The sequence below is a fragment of the Gavialis gangeticus genome, unplaced genomic scaffold (assembly GCF_001723915.1).
Source record: "Gavialis gangeticus isolate Ggan-Ray unplaced genomic scaffold, GavGan_comp1, whole genome shotgun sequence".
Lineage (NCBI taxonomy): Eukaryota > Metazoa > Chordata > Crocodylia > Gavialidae > Gavialis > Gavialis gangeticus.
In genome coordinates, this window is record NW_017728993.1 from 25,230,338 (window position 1) to 25,251,584 (window position 21,247).

Consider the following 21,247-nt stretch of genomic DNA (forward strand, 5'->3'; position numbering starts at 1 on the left):
TTCACCAAACAGCAAGCCAGAGTCTCTACCCAGAATTTCTGAATATTAGTGAACATTATTTAATTTTATATTTACATACATCATCATTATAGTCATAATGGAGATGATCTTCTTCAAGGACTTCCTTTGTAAAGATGTAGTAACTTCAAACCCATGCAATTCCTGTGTACTCCTCCTGTGTTGCAGTTGTGGTTCTATAATTGTATTAATAAAGAAGTTTTTTAAAAAATAATTTGTCTGAAAGTTTAACCCAGAGGTGGGCAAAATGCAGCCTGGGAGCTGGATGCAGCCCACCAAGCCATTCTATCCAGCCTGCAGGGCCTCTAAAAAATTTAGGTTATTAATACCTATCTGCCCTGGGCTGCCTGTTACGCAGCCCTTGATGGCCTGCCAAAACTCAGTAAGCGGCCCTCTGCCCAAAACAATTGCCCGCCCCTGGTTTAACCCCTTTCTACTAATTACGCTGCAAGATCTGCAATGCAACATGCAAGCAAGGCTGCTCCATTTTTTTCATCTGGTATCTCAAAGGGGACAATCATTACTACAAGACCCTTTTATTGAACATCAGCTTGAAAATGGCCACATCCATAGTCAAAATGAGGTTAAGCATCGTTAAATTTTGCAGAATTCCCATTTAAAGGAATATAGTGGTAGCTTTATTAATCTAATTTCACAAGGTCCTGATCAATGATCAGCCTCCCAAGGCAACACCATAGTAGTAATGATGAGTAATATCATTCATAATAAAGGAACCTAAGAATTACTGTACTACAGTCCAACCAGCAGCCTGAGGGTGGGGACCACGGGAGGCCAGCATGTAATCCACAGGCTCTTGCAGCTGTTTTTCCCACAACCATGTGGCAGAGGTGGGCCCGGGGGGCCACACACCACCAGCACTGCCTGTGCACCAGGAGGGTAGAGGGCCACATGCCACATGCCACGTACGCAACCATGCAGGGGGGAGCTGTGCAGTGCCAGTGCTGCCTGCATGGGGTGTGGGATCTCAGGGGGCATGTGCCATTGGCACTGCCCACACAGCAGGTGGCCTGTGTGGTGTGCAGTGTTGGGGTTACTTGGGGGGGGGGTTATGGGGGAGGGGAAGAATTTACTCATTTTTTAAAAATCCAACCTCATACCTTTATTTCCTTGTCCTCATGAGTGAGTCTGCAAGCAATAAAGGAGCATTATGTGCATGTCAGCTTGTGCAGTCGACACGAGTCCTTGTATCTGCTCCTGAAATGTGCACTACCTTTCCAAAAGGTCAAGGAACTCTTCTAGGACAAACAAACTCTGGGGGACCGATGGTGTGTATATAAAGAGGAAGGCTGAGAGCAACCTGCTGTTTTCCAGTCCCACAGAGAAGTAGCAAGAAGAAAGACAGCAGAAGAGGTGAGAAATCAATGTTCAAGTTATAAAGACAGCTTTCTTTTCATGTAGTATTTTGTTTTCTTTATATTAAAAAAGTCTAGTGTAAATGTAGGGGCTGATTATACATGTGTTATTCAGGCAAAATTCCTTGCTGAAATTAGTAGAAAGTTTTGATTAAAGACTGATGGATCAAGCCAATAATATGCACAGACCTTTACGCTGTGTTATAGGAGGCATGTCTAGTTCATTCATGTACTTTTGTAGTCTAGAATTTGGAGAACTTTTAGCCTTATGCTCAACGGTTTTTTTTCTTTTGGTTTTGGATTAATCATAGAAAAATACAGATACAGAAAATATTGGGCTTGATCCTTTGGTTGTGTAAGCCAGCACCGCCTCATTGGAAACAACTGAGCTCCATCAGCTTACAACAGCCAAGGATCTGGACTGGTGTTTTAGATACATTAGAATTTACTCACCTACAACACCAAGAGCTACATCATTTCTCAGGATACAGAAAAAACCCATGTAGATATAAACATATGGGATGTTCATCTGTCCTAGAAATCCAGTGAAGTCAATGAAATTTCCCTTGTGATAAATTTGGATCAGTGTATCTGTAGAAAACATTAAAAAAAGAAAAAAGCAAGCAGTGAGCAGTTAACTTACTGTCTATTATTTAATGAATATTTAAGGTCTGCAATAGTATTTATGCCTAAGTGGAATACTATACCAAGTTATAAATTAACTGTGAGAACACAGGAGAATGGCCTTGTATAACATTTTCAAACAGCTCAACTGACTTAAGAACCCAAATCTCATTATCAAAAAGATTAACTCATTTAGGGAATGAGTCATTAGTCCTTTGTGTGTTCTAGTGTATCCCTAGTCTCCATCATGGGTGTTTCCAGGAACGCTTCTGCTCAATATGCAGCAGTGGTAAGAAAAAGCAAACAACATGTTAGAAGGTATAAGAAATGAGATGGAAAAATAATATTGGAAATAATAATATTGCTATGTAAATTAACAGACATCCCGTACCCAAAATACCACCTTGACTTCTTGCCACCATTTCTCAACAAGGCTGTAACAGAAATAATGTTGCTTTGGAAACGAGCAAAGAAAATTATTAGAAAAAGTTTCCATATGAAAAATATCAAAAAGATTTGACCTACTTCAGGGAGGAGATAAATACGAGTTATACAAAATGATGACAGCTACAGAGAAAGTAGATCTGGCTCTCCATTTATCTTTCTGCAGAATACAGGGCAAAGGGATATTTAATTAAATAGCAAAGAAATTTAAAACTGATCAAATAACTGTGTTTTCATACAGCACACAAAGAGCCCGGAGAAGCCATTGCCACAAGAGATCTTTGATGGGAAGCTCATAGCAAGACTTAAAAAACAGTAATAATTGGACAGTGAAATTGTTAACGATGGCCTCTACAGTTACATTAGATAGAGTTTAAGAACAGAAAAGATAAGAATTCATATGATTTTGGGTACAACATACTGACTCTCATGTAGTAGCTTTAGATCTCAAAATCAGTCTCAGATCGGAGGTTAGGAAGAAACTTTATGGGGTGGTTACACTAAAATTACCCACTTGGTGTTTCTTCCACTTTTTTTCTGAACCAACTCATACCAGCCACTGTCTGAAAGAGAAAACTGGATGAGACAGGCCTTTAGTCCAATGAAGTGAGATGACCTCTGTGTTCTTCTGAATCTCAAGCTGTGTTAAGATGCCGTGTTTGCGGTGCCAAGTACCAGTCATTTGTCCGTCTTTGCTCAAAAATAACGGTTGTTAAAAATATTGAGATCTAGGGGAAGAGAAAGCAGACAAGCATTTGTACAAATATTTGACTGCTCATCTTGGTTTAACCTATTTTAGTTTTACCTCTTTAAAAATACAACAAACAGACCTGCCTTTTAGTATGATGGCCTTTCCTAGTCATAAGCAAACCAAATCAAATGTATTTTTTTTCCTGACAGGGGAAGTGCTATATGAAGATGTCGAAGTTTGCTGCAGCCCTATTTTTTGCTATCTTAGCAACATCTACATGCAAAAAGTTTAGCTGCCTGGAAGGGGATACTCACAAAGAGAAGCCGAGCCCGGAGCCCGACATGCACGAATGCACTCTGTACTCGAAATGTAAGAGCAGTTTAATCTTTGGCAGAGACTTTTCAACATCATTTAAAAATTGACCTTTGCATCTATTAACAAACCGTCCCTCTCATACCTTAAATTAATTTAATTTGGCATGATATTAGCAGGCATTGTGCTCGTAAGGTAGGTTCCATTAGCTTTTAACTACAACCAGTGCTTAAGAGCTTTGAGACCTGATACAAAACTCCCATTGCTTTCAGTTATTCACATTTTTATGTTCCAGATTTCATCCCTCATGTAATTGCATTTAGTTAAGTAAGCTTAAACGAAGAATGACTGTGACCCAGTGTGATTAAATATGAGAAAATTTAAATAGCAGCATACATCTCTTGATTGCAGTGTGCAAATGAAAAAAACTATCGACCTGATTAAATATCTGGCCTGACTAAACACTAGCAGCCACCAGAAAAAAACAGTCTGAAAAGGCTGATAAAAGTAATATTCACTGCACTTCATCTTTTGTTTCTTGTTGTGTATTTAGTAACTTCTGAATTCAAAGGCTGGAGTTCAGACTTTCACTCTTCCAGGATATCACATCTGGTTAAACACCACTTAACTTCTTGGCAGTGAATGAATACATCCTCACAAAGCAATACTGATACCAATTCAGTCCTACTTAGGCAGCTCTTACATTATTGTTTCCAAGATCGGAAATGTAAGCATTGTAAAAGGTCTTCCTGTGTAAGGTCTGTGTCCTAGTTGTTACCAAGGGACTGCTTGGGATCATTTGCCAAAAGATGAATATTTTACATGTTGCATCTTTCACATACAGTGTCAAAGCAAACCCTAATGGCAGGGTCTTTGCTCTATCTCCAACAGCTTCCTGTTGCGATGCAGATTTCACAGTGCAACTGGACCATTCGCCAGTCGTTAAAGTAAACAACAGCTACTGGAACAGATGTGGGAGTCTCAGCAAATCGTAAGTTAGATACAATAGCGTCTGTGTCCCCTGATGGGGACTAGGGCTAGTCTGTGCCGTCAGCTGCCGGCATGAATTTCCCCCTGGAATTTCTCCTGGGAACTCCTGGGGTTTGCCTGAATGTGCCACCAGATCGGGAAGTGGACCAGATGCTGCCATCTGATCAGCTTCTCCCTCCTCCCCCTTTCCTTTCCCCAAAATCTACAAATCCTAAAGCACAAGTTGTTTGTGCAGAGGAGCTTCTGCTATCTTGTGAAAAAGGAAATGATGCCATTTAAGGCCTGTTCTTGATTATGGGGCCAGATCTGTCTGCTGTGCACTGATCTGGCAATGAAAAGCGGTCATAAACCTGACTTAACTGGCTGGTTAAAAAGGTTTACAACCACTTGGCGTTGCTGTAGCTGTGGAAAGCAGCCAGAGCATACCAGTGAATCTGGTCCACAATTTGTATAGACAGGGCCTCTTCCCTTGTTTAAAAAGCAGATAAATTAGATTATCAAGTCTTGCAAACAAATTACACAAGGGAGGCCAGAAATGAAACTTTGGAGTAATTATGAGGAAAAAAAATCTTGTCGTTTCGTGGGTTCTGTAATCATAAAGAACATCTCCCCATAATGAAGGTTTTTGGTATGTTGCTAGATTTCAGAGCTGTGAAATATGGCAAGCTATAGAAAAAAAAGGAACGGCAGTACAAAACAATTAAGCAAAAACATATGTGCAAAAGTAACTGCGATTGCCTGCCACTCCTAAGAGAGCTGCTCCATACAGTATGTGGTTTTTTGAGTAACTTCAACTGGCCTATGGGAGAATCTAAATATTAATGAGCTACATCCCACTGAAACAGCCTGGATATTGGACTGGATGTGAAGAAGTGGGCTTATTTCTTGTTCTTCTCACTTGACACAGATGTGAAGATTATACAAAGAAAATCGAGTGCTTTTACCGATGTTCCCCACATGCTGCCCACTGGATCAATCCGAACTACACTGCTGCTATTCAGTTTGTTCCCTTGTGCCAAAACTTCTGTGACGACTGGTAGGTTTAATTTTGCTCATCTCTGTATTTAAATTTGACATGCGTACTTCAGTCCTGTGCAAGAAAGCTGCAAATGTGCAAAGTGTGACGCTTCCAAAAATGCGGCAGCAGCACTTGAAAGCAGTTATCCCCACCTGCTCTTTCTTCATGCCAGCTTGGGTTTTGTTAGTCTTACTGTTTTCCCTATTTATGTTATTGTCTTCAAAATAATATAATTGTCATAGGCAGTAGTAAGTAACATCCCAAGTATATATTTCTATAAGGGTTCAATGATTAAGGAAATAAGGATTATGGCCCTCACCCGGCTGCAGCCGAGCCCTGGATCTGCACTGCCAACTTGCACTGCTGCTCAGTGACCAGCCCACACCGCTGCCTGCTCCCGGACCCATGCCACTGGCCCTGGCCCTGGCCCTGGCCCCGCTGCTGCTGCTGCACGGATCTGACCTGGGAGGAGCCCTGAAGGCCAGATCCAGCCCAGGGCCCAGGGTGAATTTGACACCCTTGGATTATGTGATTAGCATAATCACACATACAGGCTAAATATGAGCTCATAATATTGATTACATTCTTTTATCTGTCATGGTAAAATATACTAGGGAATTCCTGGTACACATCCCCTGTAGTTAAAGATCAGACAAAAGCAGGAACTAAACTTTACTTTCTGAGTTTTAAGGTATGTGATAGGGCAGTCTTAACACTAGCATTTCACAGACAGAAGTCTAACCAAGTGTGGGTGACTAGGGCCCCAGCACCGGGCATCAACTTAGAGGGGGCTCAGGAGCAGCTGTTGTTGCCCCCTGCCATTGCCCCTGCCCCTGCTTCTGCCCAGGACTCAGACCTTACATGTTACACCCCTGCTCACAAGATAATCAGGGCTAGAAATGTTACATCCCACTGAGATTTCTAATTTTCCAGCAATCCACATCTAGCATTTATTTGTAGCTCTAACAGGTTGGTAGAATTAGGTCTTCAATCATGACATCCTGGCATATAGAAAAGCAATCAGAAAACATATGCAAGGGCTTGAAAAAGGTATTACATCTATTCTGTTTTTTAAGTTTGTGCTTGGTAACTAAAGCAATTTGGTTTTACTGCCTTTACTGATACGTAGTAGAAATAGTAAGATATGCAGAGCATTCTGTTAGGTTTAGACACTTTATATGCTATTATATTGTTGGAATATAGGTTCCTCAGACTTTGCAAAACTGCAACCAACTACTATAACACTTTTAAACACGTTACCAAACAAGCTTTCACTAAGATGTGGCATGTACAAAACACATACTAGTGCCCAGACAGGTTCTGCCCTGTTCTTTCCAGGTTCTCATACTGCCTTCACCCCTGCAGTTCATTTTCCTCTCTCATCCTCTCCCAAGGGACAGTTTTGTTTGCAGTGCCATATTTTGCTAGGGCTAGCTACTGAATATTTCTGCACTGCTCTGTGTCTGTGCTAGAGATAACAAATTGAAGAAGCACAGCTTGCACTTGGAGTCGAAGGTGCTAAAGTATATTATTTCTTAGCTCCTCTGAGAGTTTGTCGCATAAAGGAGATAGAAAATATTTTGGTAGAAAATTGCACTGGGCTAAGAAGCAGAGCTGTCAAAGGAAAGACCGTTGAGGCAAGAAGTTTGCATATTATAATAGATTGTGCACTTCTCAGGGCAGGAGCTGTCCCCCTCGAATGCATGGGAAGTTTGTTAATGATAGCAGGCCCTACCATCAACAAATAATAACATCATGATCTCCGGCTTCATTTGGGATTACAAGCATCTTGCACAGGACAAAATGTACCAGTGATGCAGGGCTGCGTATGAACACATCTGTGTCTTCTATCCCGATGCTATTCCCATTCCCTAGCCCAGGGATAGCTAACCTGCACACAGGTGCCACAAGCGGGCCAGGCAGCACAGCAGTAGAGAGGGCAGGAAGCAGAAAGCAAAGCCGGGAGGGAGCCCAGGGAAAGAAGCAGAAAGCAAAGCAGCAGATCAGGCAGGGAGCACAGGACAAGGAGCAGGGGATGGATGGAGATCAGAGTGGCACTCGGGGAGGGTGTGGGGCTAATTTGTGGCACATCTGCCAAAAAGGTTTGCCCCCCCTGCCTTAGAGACCAGAGACGAAAGAGGCACGTGGATGGGACTGCTGCTCTTCCTGGCAATCCAGTATAGTGCTCCCAAATTTCCCCCTATGTACTGTATTCATTATAATCCTCTAGTGTGCTCAAGTGCCGCTCGAGATGTGACCTACTTTCTTGACATTCCACAAATGCTGCAAACTGCACGTCTTTGTGGGCAGACATGTGCAGAGGGCTCTGGAAGAGCAGTGACTTCACGTCAAAGAAATTCATCTAACTAGCCTGGGGCTTTCCCTTTTCTTCCTATTATTTTATGATCCTCTGCTTCCACCAGTCCGATATCTGTTATCTTGAAGTCCATGTGGACTGTAAAGAGCCCTATGAGCAGCTTCCTTTCCTACCCACCTGCAAAAGGGGCCCCTATCAGAAGGGAAAGTGCTGGGTCTGAAAAAATAACTCCAGGCATTAAATTAGTTTCAAAATTAAAAAAAAAACCCTGGCTTGTAAAAAATAGATCAGACTCCCAGCGCATGGTGGCTAGTATAAAGGTGGGTCTCTTGAGTACTTACATTCATGCTTTTCACAGGTGTTTTTTAAAGCCTGGAGGAGCCATTTGGGAGGTTCTTGACAGCAGAAATACCATCAGAATTTATGATTGTGCTCAGTTTTGTCCTTGACTCCTCAAAGCTAAAAAAAAGCCTACGAAAAACAGACTGTGTCTTGTTAATACATTTGTGTAGCACTCAGCATGGGAGGGTGAGAAAGGCTTATTCTGATTTCAGGAAGCTTTATGCTAGTATAACATAGATCAAATGAAAGTATAAATATTTCAATATTCTTGTTGAATTCGGGTGCCTTCAAAACCCAGATGCGCAGCATAACATTCCTAAGTCCCTATATGGAAAGGGGATGGATTTAAGTACTTTTGGTTACACATTTTGTTGAATTGGGCCTAATTGCTTAAGCTCTGGTGTTTATACCTATCCGAAGAGCCAGCCACGAGACCAAAGCCCGGCCTGATAGTGGTATGCTAAGGACAGATCACCCACGTTTGCCACTCTGAGATCTGTACTCATAGCAGGCCCACAAAGTCCAGCAGCAGACGATCCCATTCTCCTTCCCAAGACTGTTCAGTCCACAACTGGCTTAATCTCCATCTATATTTGCTGTCACACCAATAAATGGCAGTGATAAAAACACATGACTCCATGACTTATATAGCCTGCGATCAGCAAAACAGCCCTGGACTTTGCACAACACATTCCTGAACGCTGTTTGAAATTCATCAGAAGTTACCCTTGAAAAAGCTGAACTCAGGCAATTTAAAGTTTAACATCTCAGTGTGTCACAGGTGAGTTCCATATCTAGTCCCAGAAGTTCACTCCAGCACTGGGAAAGTTATAAAACACAGCTGCTGAAAACTGAATGTAAAACCCTCAGACACAAATATTTTCAATTTCTTTGCACACTTTGTATATAAAATAAGTGAAAAATGGCCTTGAACACCACTACAATTAGAAAGACTAATGTCCAAGTTCAGGTGTGCAGATAGTGGTGGTGTTATTTGTATACCAGCACCTACAAATTGTGGCCAGGTCTGCTGGCTGCTGTCCCTACCCTAAAGGACTTACAGTCATTGGCCGAGATCCTGCAAAATGCATGTGCTTCTCTTTATGTAAATACAGCAGTGTTATCACATTTGCACTGCGAGTCTCCTATTTCTAGTGTCTTCTAAAGCCTCAGATGATGTATTTATGTGGATATGTAAAAAGTTCTGTTTTAATTTAAAAAAAATGCAAGTTCCTTTAAAATTTGACTAACTGTACCCTGAAAATCAAAAAAAAAAAAAAAGACAAATAAAAAGAACTTTAAATGTATTCTTTTAAATATCCTGCTATTTTTGAGGCAGTCTTATGATTTTGGGAGAGCTGGCTCATGAGAGCTGGAACTCCTGGAGTTGCTGATATGAGGTTGCACTGACACGCTTCTCTTTCAGTTATCATTTAAAATATTTCCTACCAAACTAACTCCTTGGGTTCTTTGAACATTTCTCCTTCGTATTCAATCTTAGCTCCCGAGGTCACAATGGGCACGTCTACACGTTGCCCTACAGTGCCCATAGGATGCATTACAGTGATGCAGCAATCACGCAGGTCTCCACATTATTGCCAGCTGTGCTCCCATAGTGGCGCGCTCCCTGGATATAGCGCACCGCTGCAGCGACGTAGCAGGGAAATCTAAGTGTGCGCTGCCTGCACGGCACAGTAACAGCCCGTATTGCACTGTGCTTTAGTATTTCCAAAAGGAAGTACTAAAGCATGGCGCTGTAGCAATGTCACCAGGCAGCAATGTGTAAACGCACCCAATATGACCTTATTTAGTTGCTTATTGGTTGACTGTTTTCTCCCTTTCAATGTACATGCCTCTCACCAACCCTTTACCTGGCCATTTTAGCTCCTCTTTTACCCTTCTTTCTCCATGGCTCCCTCTGTTGGTAGGTTTCCCTGGGGGCGCCTGTCGCATGTTGCTCATCTTTGCGATCACTGGATAAAACAAGGTCTATAAGCCAAGAGTGTTATCTGTGCGGCCCACAGATCCTGCCCTGTGTTGCATCACTATAATTTAGTGGTAGCACTGAATTACAGCAAGGGAAATAACTCTTCTTTTCCCTGCTGATCTCCATGCAGGTATGAAGCCTGCAAAGAGGACCTGACCTGTGTCCGCAACTGGTTGACAGACTGGGAATGGGATGAAAATGGAGAGAACCATTGTAAGAGTGACTGTAGCCCATACAGCGAGGTAAGCAAGCGCAACAGATTCATACAGAACAGCACTAACAGACACAACCGGTATATGTTACTGTGTTTGTTCTTACTCCTTCATTCAAGTCTGTGGGCTTAAAATGCAATGTATAAATGAATTTGCTTTCAAAAACACTAGGTCTTGACAATACCAAATTCTCTTTTTTTTATTTCTTGCACTTCCTACCAGTGTTGGAGCAGGACTGGAAGCTCTAATGTAGACAAAATTCAGGTGCATCTGGTATTTTAACCATCATGATGCTTAGAGACAGAAGTGCAGAAAATTACTATTAATTCAGACAAGGTTCTTTGGGTGAATATGATATCTTTTATGAGACCAACTTAAATATCCTGCATAGCTGTGAAGCATATTTGGAGTTGTAGTAGTCACAGGATTGTGGATGTTTAGTCCTCTGGGAACGAAGTCGTGTTTCTTGCATAGGCTTAGGAAGTATGTCGCTGTTGAGTTTGGCTTCTTTTTCATGTTGCAGAGTTTCCATTTCAAACGGCTGAATTCGATATCCTCCATGTTACAGGGGTGCAGGTCGTAGCCGTGTTGGTCTAAGGACTCAGACAGACAAGGGTCTTTGGGTGAATCTGATATCATTTATTAGACCACTATTCATTCAGAGTATATAGCAAATGGAAATATTGGGTAATATTTTCAAAAGCACCTGCAGGACTTAGACCCCCTAAGTGCCTCTGTCTCCTTTGAAAATAGGATTAAGTTCCCAAATCATTCGAGCACTTTTAACATTTTCCCCATTAGGCTTATACTGCATTTCTACCTTGTTCCCATTTTGTACCAGTATTTTTCCCCCAGAAAAAAAGCCAGTTTGTTCTGCAAATTCTTGTGGGAGTCCTTAAACGCTCCTGATTATCTTCCTTAGACCCACAAGTCCTTGTCCTGTGGACCCTGTTCTGTCGGTCAATGCAAGAACAAAGGGACAGAGATGCTTTGTTTTTCAGGGCTTCACTTTAGTCAGCCTGTCCTGAAAGTGAAATCAGAACTGGAGCCCATCCAGTCCTTCTGAGAAAAGTTTTATGGCCAGGGTGCCTAATCATGTGAGCACAAGTGTAGAAACATGGGACTGAAAAGAGTCCTAGGAACAAAAATTGCCTGGAGCCTGATCCAAGCTACTTTAAAGAGGCGCTGGGAGTCGTTCCAGTGACTGTAATGGACTTAAGATCCAGGAAAAAGGGTATAGTGCGGTGCCAGGTTTGGACTTTTGCTAAGGAAGTATGTCCAGTGATCCTGTGAGAATTGCTCACACACAAGAAGAGGTAGGCAGAACGGAAAGCTCATCTGTTAGGAGGGGTAGCAGACTTCACAGGTTTGACTCTGCACCAAGTGCAGGTACCTGCCGCCGGCTCTTGGCAGTCACCGACCAGATCGCGTAGGATAAATGTCTGTGATTCAAGAGCAGCACCACAAATAACACTTAATTGCTAGGTCAGCAAGAAAAGCCAAAACAAGAGTAGGCCATGCAGACTGGGGTCTTATTTTCACATAGCTTCAGCCCTGAGATTGAGGCCTCTGGAAATAGGCTCTGGTCCCTGCCCATGCTGTTCTTGCTCTGAAAATCAAAGGTTTCAGCCTGTAACCTTTCATCAGGTTTTAATTCACTTGCAGTTATTTTTTTTTAAAGAAACCGTATCCGTCAGCAAAGGAAAAGCATCCAGCAAATCCAAAACACGTTATCACTTCAAACCAGGCACAGCAGTTCCTAAGCGAGAACAGAGCCACACCTCTTTTTGGCCATATTTTTTACCCAATGCTATGCATAAAGATGAGGTTTTTCCAAAGCAAGTACCTGCCACTACACATGAATTTCCACAGCAACAATCATTCCATTTGCACTTGATCCTTACAAGAGCGCTCCTAAAAATGCAGATGTGCTGTTTGCAGCCTGTGCTACCTGATGGGGCAGCGACCTTAGTGGACATAACAGCACTAGTTTAATATGAGAAAACAGGCAAGCTTGACATAATCTAAATGACTGATGAATGAACTGCAAAAACATTGCAGAATCTGTTTCAGTTTGTGAATTATTGAGTATTGCTGCCTGTACAAATTGGTTTGGAAATCTCAATGGACTTGAGGCGTTGAACTGTGCTGCAAATAACACAGGACGAGAGTTGCTATGTGTCAGTACCTGAGTGTAAAACGGACTCAGGAAGTGAAAGGGATTTGGGTGGGTAACTGGGGCACTGTTTTTTTAACCTCAGTGTTTGGGATTAAGTTAGAGGATTATTATTTTAGCCAAACACCCTCTTGACAGTGACTTTTGATGTATAGTTCTGTTCTGCCCTCTGCTACTCTCTTCCCACTCTTTAACTGCCTTAGCCCGTGCTGTGTGCATAAATTACTGAACATCTTTCACAATTACTTGTTCTTCATTTCATTTCTAATGATAATATACACAGTGGGTCAGAAGGTGGGTACACAGACCTTTTGCTTAAGGGACAAAATGAATGCTGTAACAAACGGGACAATTTGAATGTGTATGCGGGCTATGCAAACACGTATCGGTAAGAGAGGCACCAGAGAGGAAAAAACATGAGACATTTTGTTCAAAAATAAAAGGGCATGGCCTGCCACCTTCTGTGGTAATCTCGGTCTGTATAAAGTAGATGAATTATGCTCCCCAAGCCGTATGGTTGCTCTCAATTTGTACAGGCAGAAATGACGACGTGAGGTATAAAACCCATTATGTTTTAAAACCTTCTGCCAACTAGAAATATCGCCTCTTTTCTCTTTCTGCTGTATCAGGCGGCAACACAGTAACATAGCAAATGATCTAAGCTATTGGTATTCTGCCTGTTTATGCTGCGATAGCCAAAACACCTCGCAGCACTGTCTAAACAGTTTTAAAAATATGCTTCCCATGTTAAAATGAAACAGTCCAAAAGTGAGACTTCAGTTTGCTTGGCCCTAGCTGATGGAAAGAAACTTGCTAATATCCAAAAGGCACAGAGTGTTCTCCGACGTTCGTGCATTGCAGACAGATGCTTTATTTCTTCAAATGCCCTTATCCCATACGGTGGAGCAATCAGCAGCCTTGCAGTTGACATATGCGAACGGCTGGAAGGCGCATTTGGAGCTCATGCTGGATATCAAGAATGTATCGTGGATCCTGGCCAGTTTTAGTCTTATACATGCTGTCTTCAAATTTATGAGCCTCGTTCTACTGTTCTTCTTCTTGCGAAGCTCTGCAAGAGAGAACACTTGGTATGAGGAGCAGAGCACAGCCTAGTAAGTGGAAGAACTGAAAGCCTCCGCGGTATGTAAGGACTGACGTGCAGAGCTGACCGTGGGCAGTGTTTGGCTTGGTTTTGTTGTCCTGCAGCACTGTAAATACTCTGTGGTTGGAGCGCAGAGCTGGCAGCGAGATGAGAAGAAAGTGCAGTGTATCAGACTAACTTAGCCAATACATGCTTATGAGCAAGTATTTTTTGGAGCCTGTAGATTGTAACCATGTCCTTTCCGTAAGGAAATAAGCATGAATGTACAGATGTTACTTACTCCTGAAATGACCCACCGGAAGCAAGGGAAGACAGCTGGAAGCTGAAGAAATAAGCCTTGTGGCATCGCAAAGGACAGGCATAGGGAGAAAGGTAAATCCAGACGGCTACATTTTGAGTGTGCAAGGGGAGAGAAAAGGCTAACAAGGCCTTTCCACTCGAGGGTTGCCTACATCTTCTTGGGCTTGCAGTAGCGGACGCAAGCAGCAGTTCAGGAGGTGAAGCAGCATCCGCCTGGCTCAGCGCCTCACTGGTAGGGAGCTTCCACCAACTGCAGCAGAGATGGAGCCAGGCCCCTGCAGATCAGTTGTAGCTTTAAAAGCAGGAGCTCAGAGGGCCTATAGGGGTATTTATGGGATGGACTCCATATTATTCATAGCTGATAGAGTTTAAGATCAGAAACTGATCTAAAACTCTATGATCTCACTCACAGCAAAGGTTACAGTCTACTCCAAGTGTCCCCTGTGGGGAAAGAAGAAACATCCTTCAAGAGAAAAAGAACCTATTCTGAGAAAAGCAGGGAGAGACAAACTCATTGAGGTCCCCATCCTTACCTCCACATCACTGAGCCTGACGGTTTGAAACTTGGCACTTACAACATCATTCGCCATTCACAGCATCTGACAAAGGAGGCTGTCTCTTATGAAGCGTATCCCTCTGCGAACCAGATAAATTCTTGCCACCCTGCCCTATCTTCTGCCTGACAGCTTTCATGCAAAGATCTCCAAGCCACAGAGAAATGAGTGACTTGCTGAGTCCCAAGGTGAATCAACTAGGGTCAGACTTACTTTATTAGGCTGACACATCAGGGCAGTAACAATAATCCAGTGAAGAAGGTGCACCCTCCATAGTTTTCAGAGCTACTGGAAAAAGTGGCATTGAATTCACTATATTGATAGGGAGTGATGCAATGGGCAGGGGTCTTCACTGCCCTCGCTGAACACATACACCTTCTAGTAGCAATAAATAGTAGGGAACAGGAGATGTTAAGAGTAGATTATGCAGCAGTTTGTTAGTATTCCTCTATTACACTGTCCCTAAGTAACAGTAATAAGCATCCGATAGCATTTGATGAAGTAGGTTGTTGCCAATGAAAGCTTGTGCCTCTGAACCAGTTAGTCTCTAAGTTGCCACCCTGCCCTATCTTCTGCCTGAGCTCAGACCAACATAGCTAACCACCTCTGTAATAATACTTTAGGTACCTAAAACTGCTGCTGTCAGAGATGTTGGAGAGTTTTACAAAGATCCACTAAAACTCCCTACATGCCTGTGATGTACCTGTTAGTCCTATAGTGGTAACGGGATATAAGGAGAAGTTAGGTGACTTAATCAAGGTTACAGAGTGAGTCAGTGATGCAGTAGTTCAGCTACTCTGTTTTAATCATTGTGCAACACTACATCTGCCTTTCTCTTGAGGTTCCATTATTTGCCATCGTGCTCGTGCTTATCACCCTTACTTTGCCGTGTCTAAGTCTCTCTTATTTAAATAGAAAATATTAAATCCCAAGAGCAAATATGTGGGTACAAAGCACAAACAGATATGAAGTTCATAGTTTATTCCTGGATTTGCCAAAGTACATAACCTGCCTTCTCTGCTGCTACAAATGGTACCTATTCTTAGCTTTTCCAATGCAAAAGATAACAATGTTTGTTTAAATATGGACTAGAAGAGCAAAAGTTTTCCATGGCATAAATGCAACAGGCAAGAGGTTCATTCCCTGTATGGTCATATAGGGAATATGACTGATGGTTCGTGCAGAGATGTCACTGCTAAACAAGATACAGGACAAATTCAATTAAAGCTGGTGCAGGAAACTATAATTAATATTTCCTTGAACTAAAAGGATCCCTTGGGCTGGAGAGGGAGACTCACTGGGCGTGTCTACATGGGTAGTTACGTGTGCCTAAACTTAATACACCTTTGTTTAAGGCATATTAAGGGGATTTAGGCATGCATCTACACATAGACATGATAATGTGCATTAAAGCACACTAAATTTAGGCTGGCATTGTGCAGCCATGCTAATGCGCATTAACACAGTGTGTGTCCATCAACTCATACTGTGTTAATGTGCCTTAAGTGTCTACACGTGGGCTAACTATAGCAGCCTAAATTTGGTACTTGCTTTAAGCAGGTATCAACTTTAGGCAGGATTGGCCTAAAATTCGCCATCTTTAAAGTGCATTAAGGGTGCGTGTGTGTGGACATGTGCCCTTAATGTGCCTTAAAAATGGCAATTTTAAGCTAATCCTGCTTAAAAAGGCCACAGGTAGTCAAGCCCACTTTAAGGGAGGATAAGTGGTATTGGGGCTCTCTCCCTACCCTCAGAGTTTCTACAAGTCAGAGGTAAATTTTCTGAGTTCTTCCTGTTCTCTCTTTTTATGAGGTCCTGAGCAGCCATAATGTATGGTATAGGGAGAATACCGAAATCTGAGATAGCCATGAAGTTGGAGTGCATCTGTGATAGAGACAAATAAAAGATATCAGTGTCTTGTACTCTGTCCAGTGTCTGGCACCAGTGCTTAGGTCACTGGAAAGAATATGTGTCAGGGGACCATGAAACGTTACCGGCTTTACACTACAGCACTTCTGCAGTATTGCACAGGGCTGAGCTAGCCACACAGTTTTTTGGTCTGTGGGATCCAACATATTAATATGACTTTGGAAACAACTCTTCGCTGCCTTGTCCCTTGCGTGGTTGTTTGCACCAGTGCTAGGTAGGGCTAAAATGCTACCAGTCTGACAACTCCACCCGAAAAGTGCCTGACTGCACGTGATACAGAGCAAAAGGGAGTCAGGCTGCAGGTGATTTGACAGTTAAGTTGATTTTTTTAACCTGCTTTGTTTATTTGACACCTAGGTGTTTGCAAATGGTACTGAGCTCTGCCAAACCTTGTGGGGGCATTCATTCAAGGTGAGCGAATCCTCCTGCCTGTGCTTGCAAATGAACGAGAAGGATGCCGTGGCAATCAAGTACATATTGTCTGAAAGCTCGGAAGAGAGTTCCAGCATCAGTAGTAGCGAAGAGCGCGCCTGCCATAAAAAACTGCTAGACAGCGAGCACCTAAATGGAGAGGAATGGACAGACACAACGTGAGTGCTGGCAGATACACATCATGAGAAGTTCAAACAGTTGGGGTGGGTTTCAGGATTTCATGTCAGGCTACCCTGCCCTTAAGTGTGCAAGAGCACATGGATTACATCACAAGAAGTGACATCAGTGGCCACTGATAAATGGAAGTAAGCTTATTCAGCAGCTGAAGACTATAGGTGCAAAGCGATGGCTTATTATTAGACATATGCATTAATCCAGGGCTCTCCAACTTCTTTGTGGCCAGGGGCCATGCTAGCAGGGGCCACATGCCCCCTCCCCTGCACCACACACCAGGTTCCCCTGCTGCACTGCGTGTTCCCCCACTGCCATTCCCTGTGCTGCACTGCACACGCAGGGACCCCGACTGACCGGCCATAAGCTCCCGAAGCACTGATGGCTGTGTCATGCTGTATTGCCCCAACCCCTGGAGCAGGGCCAGGGGCAGAAAGAGGAAGCCAGAGGGAAGGGGAGCTTGGAGCCTCTGGCTGCTGCAGGGTGGGGACGATGGCATGCAGGTGGGAGCTTGGGGGTGGTCCATGGGCAACTAGCTGGACAGTCCTGCATTAATGGGGATACGTGCAGTAGACTGTACATGGGCAGTTTCAGCGGACTTTAAGTCACATCAGTAAAAAAAGAATCCTATGGCATAAATATGAAGTGTGACATTGAGCTTTATGAATCCCCACAGGGTAATTGAAATTCTGTGACAGAAGAGATCTGGCTTGGATCCTCGCTCGAGATCAACAGAAGGATGACTCGGTTTGTCACAATGTTCTGCTTGCACTTTCCAGCGCCAATGTTATTGCCAAAGTGAAATCAAAGTCCAGACTAATATTAAAAGGATATTTCTCTGATAAAAATGGATCCACTTCTACCCTTGGCTATGCTTGTGTGATTGCTTTGATGTCAGTAGAAGGGCATGGATTTATCTTCTTTTCTACACTGCCTCCCTCTCGCAGTGGTGGCACTAGGGTAGCTGAGGGAAGGATTTAATTTCCCTTGTCCAGATTTGTGGCTGGTGGAAATCAGCATAGCTCCATTGCATGCTTTGGGTCTGTGCTGATTTATACCGGGTGAGAATCCATCTCGACCTCTGTTAACAGTAAAACTGGGAAAACTTTTAAAACCCAACACGATTACACTGAATGAAGCTGTTTGCTTTTGGGGTTTCACACAGCTTTGACAATGAAGCTAAACCGGTTGGCATCACTTTCTCCTTCCCTTCATCTACTTCCTTTCTTTAATCCTGAAATCATTCCTCCCACCACTAGATTACGTTCACAAGGTTGCTGCTTTGGACTTGTCAGGATCTGTTTAAGCAGCAAGGAAGAGAATTTGGAGGGCAGCTGAGCTCTGCCAAACCTTCTTCTCACCAGCACTAACACCTTTCCTTTCCTGTCCACCTCAAATGTCTCCTACCTAGCACAGTACTCTCTGGCCTTCCTGCTTCTTCAAGCCCTGCTAGAAATATTCCCAGTCGACAAGGTCTCCCCTTGACAGCTTTGTGTTGAGATTGGTCAGGTAGCCAATTCTTAATCTGTTTGATGTGTCTTTTACTGATACTGGATAATCAGAATGCCATGTCAAATCCCTTGCAAAATATATTACTGAACCGCAGCCCTCACTCTCTTGCCTCCCTCACCCCAGGGGAGGGCTGGGGTCCAGCCCAAGCACCATCTTGGCCAAGCAGCCAAGTGGAGGGAGATGGACCGGCCCTCTCCGGGTGGGCACTGCCTTGGGTTGATGCTCAAGGGTGCTTCTGGCATTGCCCTTCAGTGGTAACTGAGGCAGAGATGGACAGCCTTTGTGATATGGTTCGTTTGAATTTCACGCCGTGTGTTAGGTGTGTTCTTGGGACAGCCACTGCCTCTGCCTAGGAGAGCAGAGCGCAGCCTTGGGAGGGACTTTCGGGAAAGGATCTTCCCTGGGTGTTAGGCAGGGAAATGGGAGAGGGAGGACATGGGAGGAGGCCTCTTATACCTAAATGTGAAGTTTTGGGGTGCTGTTTAGGGAAACTACTTTGTCGTTTGCTATTTGACTATGAGCTGCCCTGCGCTTTTCTGGATAGAGCAGGATAAAAATCTCAATAACAATATACACAGTTACCTTTATCATTCCAACTGGTAACCTTATCAAAGTACTTAGTCAATAAGATCACATTGACTGGCGTTAATTATCATGTCATTTAATTATTTACTAGATGAATCTCATGTCTCCCTTTCCTTCCTGTGTCTTGGGACCGAGGTCAGGCTAACCAACCAGACCTGGTTGGGTCATCCTGCTTGTCCTTCTGAATGTCAGCACCTTATCAGTCTTCCTGACTTTTGTATTTCTCTGGTACTCCAGGCTTTGTTAAATATTAACATCAAAGGCCAGAGATTTCCTAAGCTAGTTAAGACTCTTGAGCCTGCTGATTTTTAAAATGTTTATATGTGGGAGATATGATTTCACATTCTGTTACTTGTGGACTGAAGAGTACTTCATCATCCTTGTGTCCTGCAAGTAAGTCAACCCACGTGTCTTCAAGAACTAAGATGTAGATATTAACACTTCTGCCTTTTCTACATCATCATTAATAATTTCACAATCTACCAATGGATCTATTCCATTGCTAACATTTTTTTTTCTCATACACATCCTTATTTTATTGTCCTTAGCCGCACTAGTCATGATTTTCACTGATATCTTTAGCTTCCTCAATCAGTTCTTTACACTTCATAACTCTTAATGTATATTTGTAATCCGGACTCGTAGTAGCGATGATATCTTTTATTAGACCAACAAGATTTTTGCAAAAAAATTCTTTAAATGTAAGCTTTCAGGCACAAACACCCTTCTTCAGGGTTTGTGCCTGAAAGCTTGCAATGACAATGTTTTTTTTGCAAAAATCTTGTTGGTCTAATTAAAAAAAATCTCTGCTACGAGCCCTGATTGCCTTTTCCTCTAGACCAATACAGCTACAACCTGGATACCTGACAAATATATTTTTGTTGCACTTTCTTTACCCCTTTTGAATACATATATATGATGATAATAAAATAACCTCTATTGTAGCTTTTATCTGTGGATCTCACAGATTTTACAACCATTCACTAGCCCTCAGAACACACGAGAGGGAGATAAGAGGGAGATAAGTAAACAGTCCACAGGGAAGTAAATTGGGGCACTGGGAAATTAAGTAACAGTCTCTAACAAGATACTGCCCTGCCCTGCCTTCTGCCCGACTCCAGACTAACACAGATCACTGCCTCTCTCTGCGGTCGCACAGCGTAATGTGGAGGTGTAACGTGGACAAGCACCCATAGAGGAAGTACACGTCCAAGAGCAGAATTAGCTGACTCTTGTAAGGTGCTCTGAGATCCTGGGATGAAAATTGGTAAAGAAGTTACTGTAGATGAGTCAAACAGAGATATACAAACTGAGAATGTAAAAAAAAAAAATTCAACATCAGAAAAGATACCAGAGCAAATTATTAAACAACCAATTTATAAGCACCTAGAGGTTGACAAGGTGGTAACAAATAGCCATGAGCAAATGGTGCCAATCCCTTTCTGTTTCCGTCTTTGATGGGGCCAGGGCTACTGGAGCCTGGGGAGCACCAGAATCAATAGACCTTAACTTCAGTGGAGCATTTTTGACATTTTGCTTGTGTGTCACTTTCACAAACACATTTAGAGAAATAATATCCAGAAGATATTACCATAGAGCGAGTACACATATAGCTGACAACCTGGACTCGGTAATTATCAGCAACTCACTGTCAAACGTGACGTCTGTTATGGCTCTGGTTCTAGTAAGGATTTTTGTTAATGATTTAGATGATCAAATAGAAAGTACACTTATGAATCTGTGGATGAGGACAGGAATAGAGTTGAAAATGACCTTGATAAAGTGGAGATCGCCAATTAAAAATTCAGTCAAAGCGACTGCAGTGCTACACTTAGGAAAAATATATCATACGCATGAATAGAGAGTAGGAAAGAAGCATCTAGCCAGCCATAGCACAAAGAAGGACCTGGGGACTACAGTGACCCTCCACCTAAATATGAATCAACGCTGTGACACTGTTTGGACCACCACAGTTTATGAAAGATGTAGATGAACTGGCAGGTGAGAAACAAGAACAGTCCAAGGTTTTGAGAACAGGTTAAAAGAGCTGAGTTTGTTTTCTCCAGAAAGAGGAAAACTAAGCAGGGATAAGTCATTTAATGGGTTTTTATAAAGAGGGAACTGCGGGACTGACATTTTAATCCATACTAGCATTTGA

At 42.8% G+C, this 21,247-nt stretch overlaps 1 protein-coding gene and 1 long non-coding RNA gene across 2 annotated transcripts in view; one reads left to right on the forward strand and one right to left on the reverse strand.

Annotated features, from left to right (window-relative positions):
* The first annotated feature begins 1,166 nt into the window (after positions 1-1,166).
* Positions 1,167-17,854, forward strand: LOC109286716 (riboflavin-binding protein-like). The gene is made up of 7 exons (XM_019501390.1): positions 1,167-1,389; positions 3,360-3,519; positions 4,354-4,453; positions 5,360-5,488; positions 10,247-10,358; positions 16,747-16,979; positions 17,669-17,854. Exons 2-7 carry the CDS (start codon positions 3,372-3,374, stop codon positions 17,685-17,687), a joined length of 741 nt encoding a protein of 246 aa, XP_019356935.1. The 5' UTR covers positions 1,167-1,389; positions 3,360-3,371; the 3' UTR covers positions 17,688-17,854.
* Positions 17,855-17,946: 92 nt separating this feature from the next.
* Positions 17,947-21,247, reverse strand: part of LOC109286717 — a 15,565-nt gene continuing 12,264 nt past the window's right edge. The window contains exon 3 of the long non-coding RNA XR_002094657.1: positions 17,947-18,412. This is a non-coding gene — a long non-coding RNA (uncharacterized LOC109286717). The remainder of the gene's footprint in view (positions 18,413-21,247) is intronic.

Coding starts and splice junctions, on each gene's coding strand:
- LOC109286716 (XM_019501390.1), top strand. CDS start 3,372: ATGAAGATGTCGAAGTTTGCTGCAGCCCTATTTTTTGCTATCTTAGCA. Junction 4,454..5,359: donor TGTGGGAGTCTCAGCAAATC/GTAAGTTAGATA, acceptor CACTTGACACAG/ATGTGAAGATTATACAAAGA. Junction 5,489..10,246: donor CAAAACTTCTGTGACGACTG/GTAGGTTTAATT, acceptor ATCTCCATGCAG/GTATGAAGCCTGCAAAGAGG.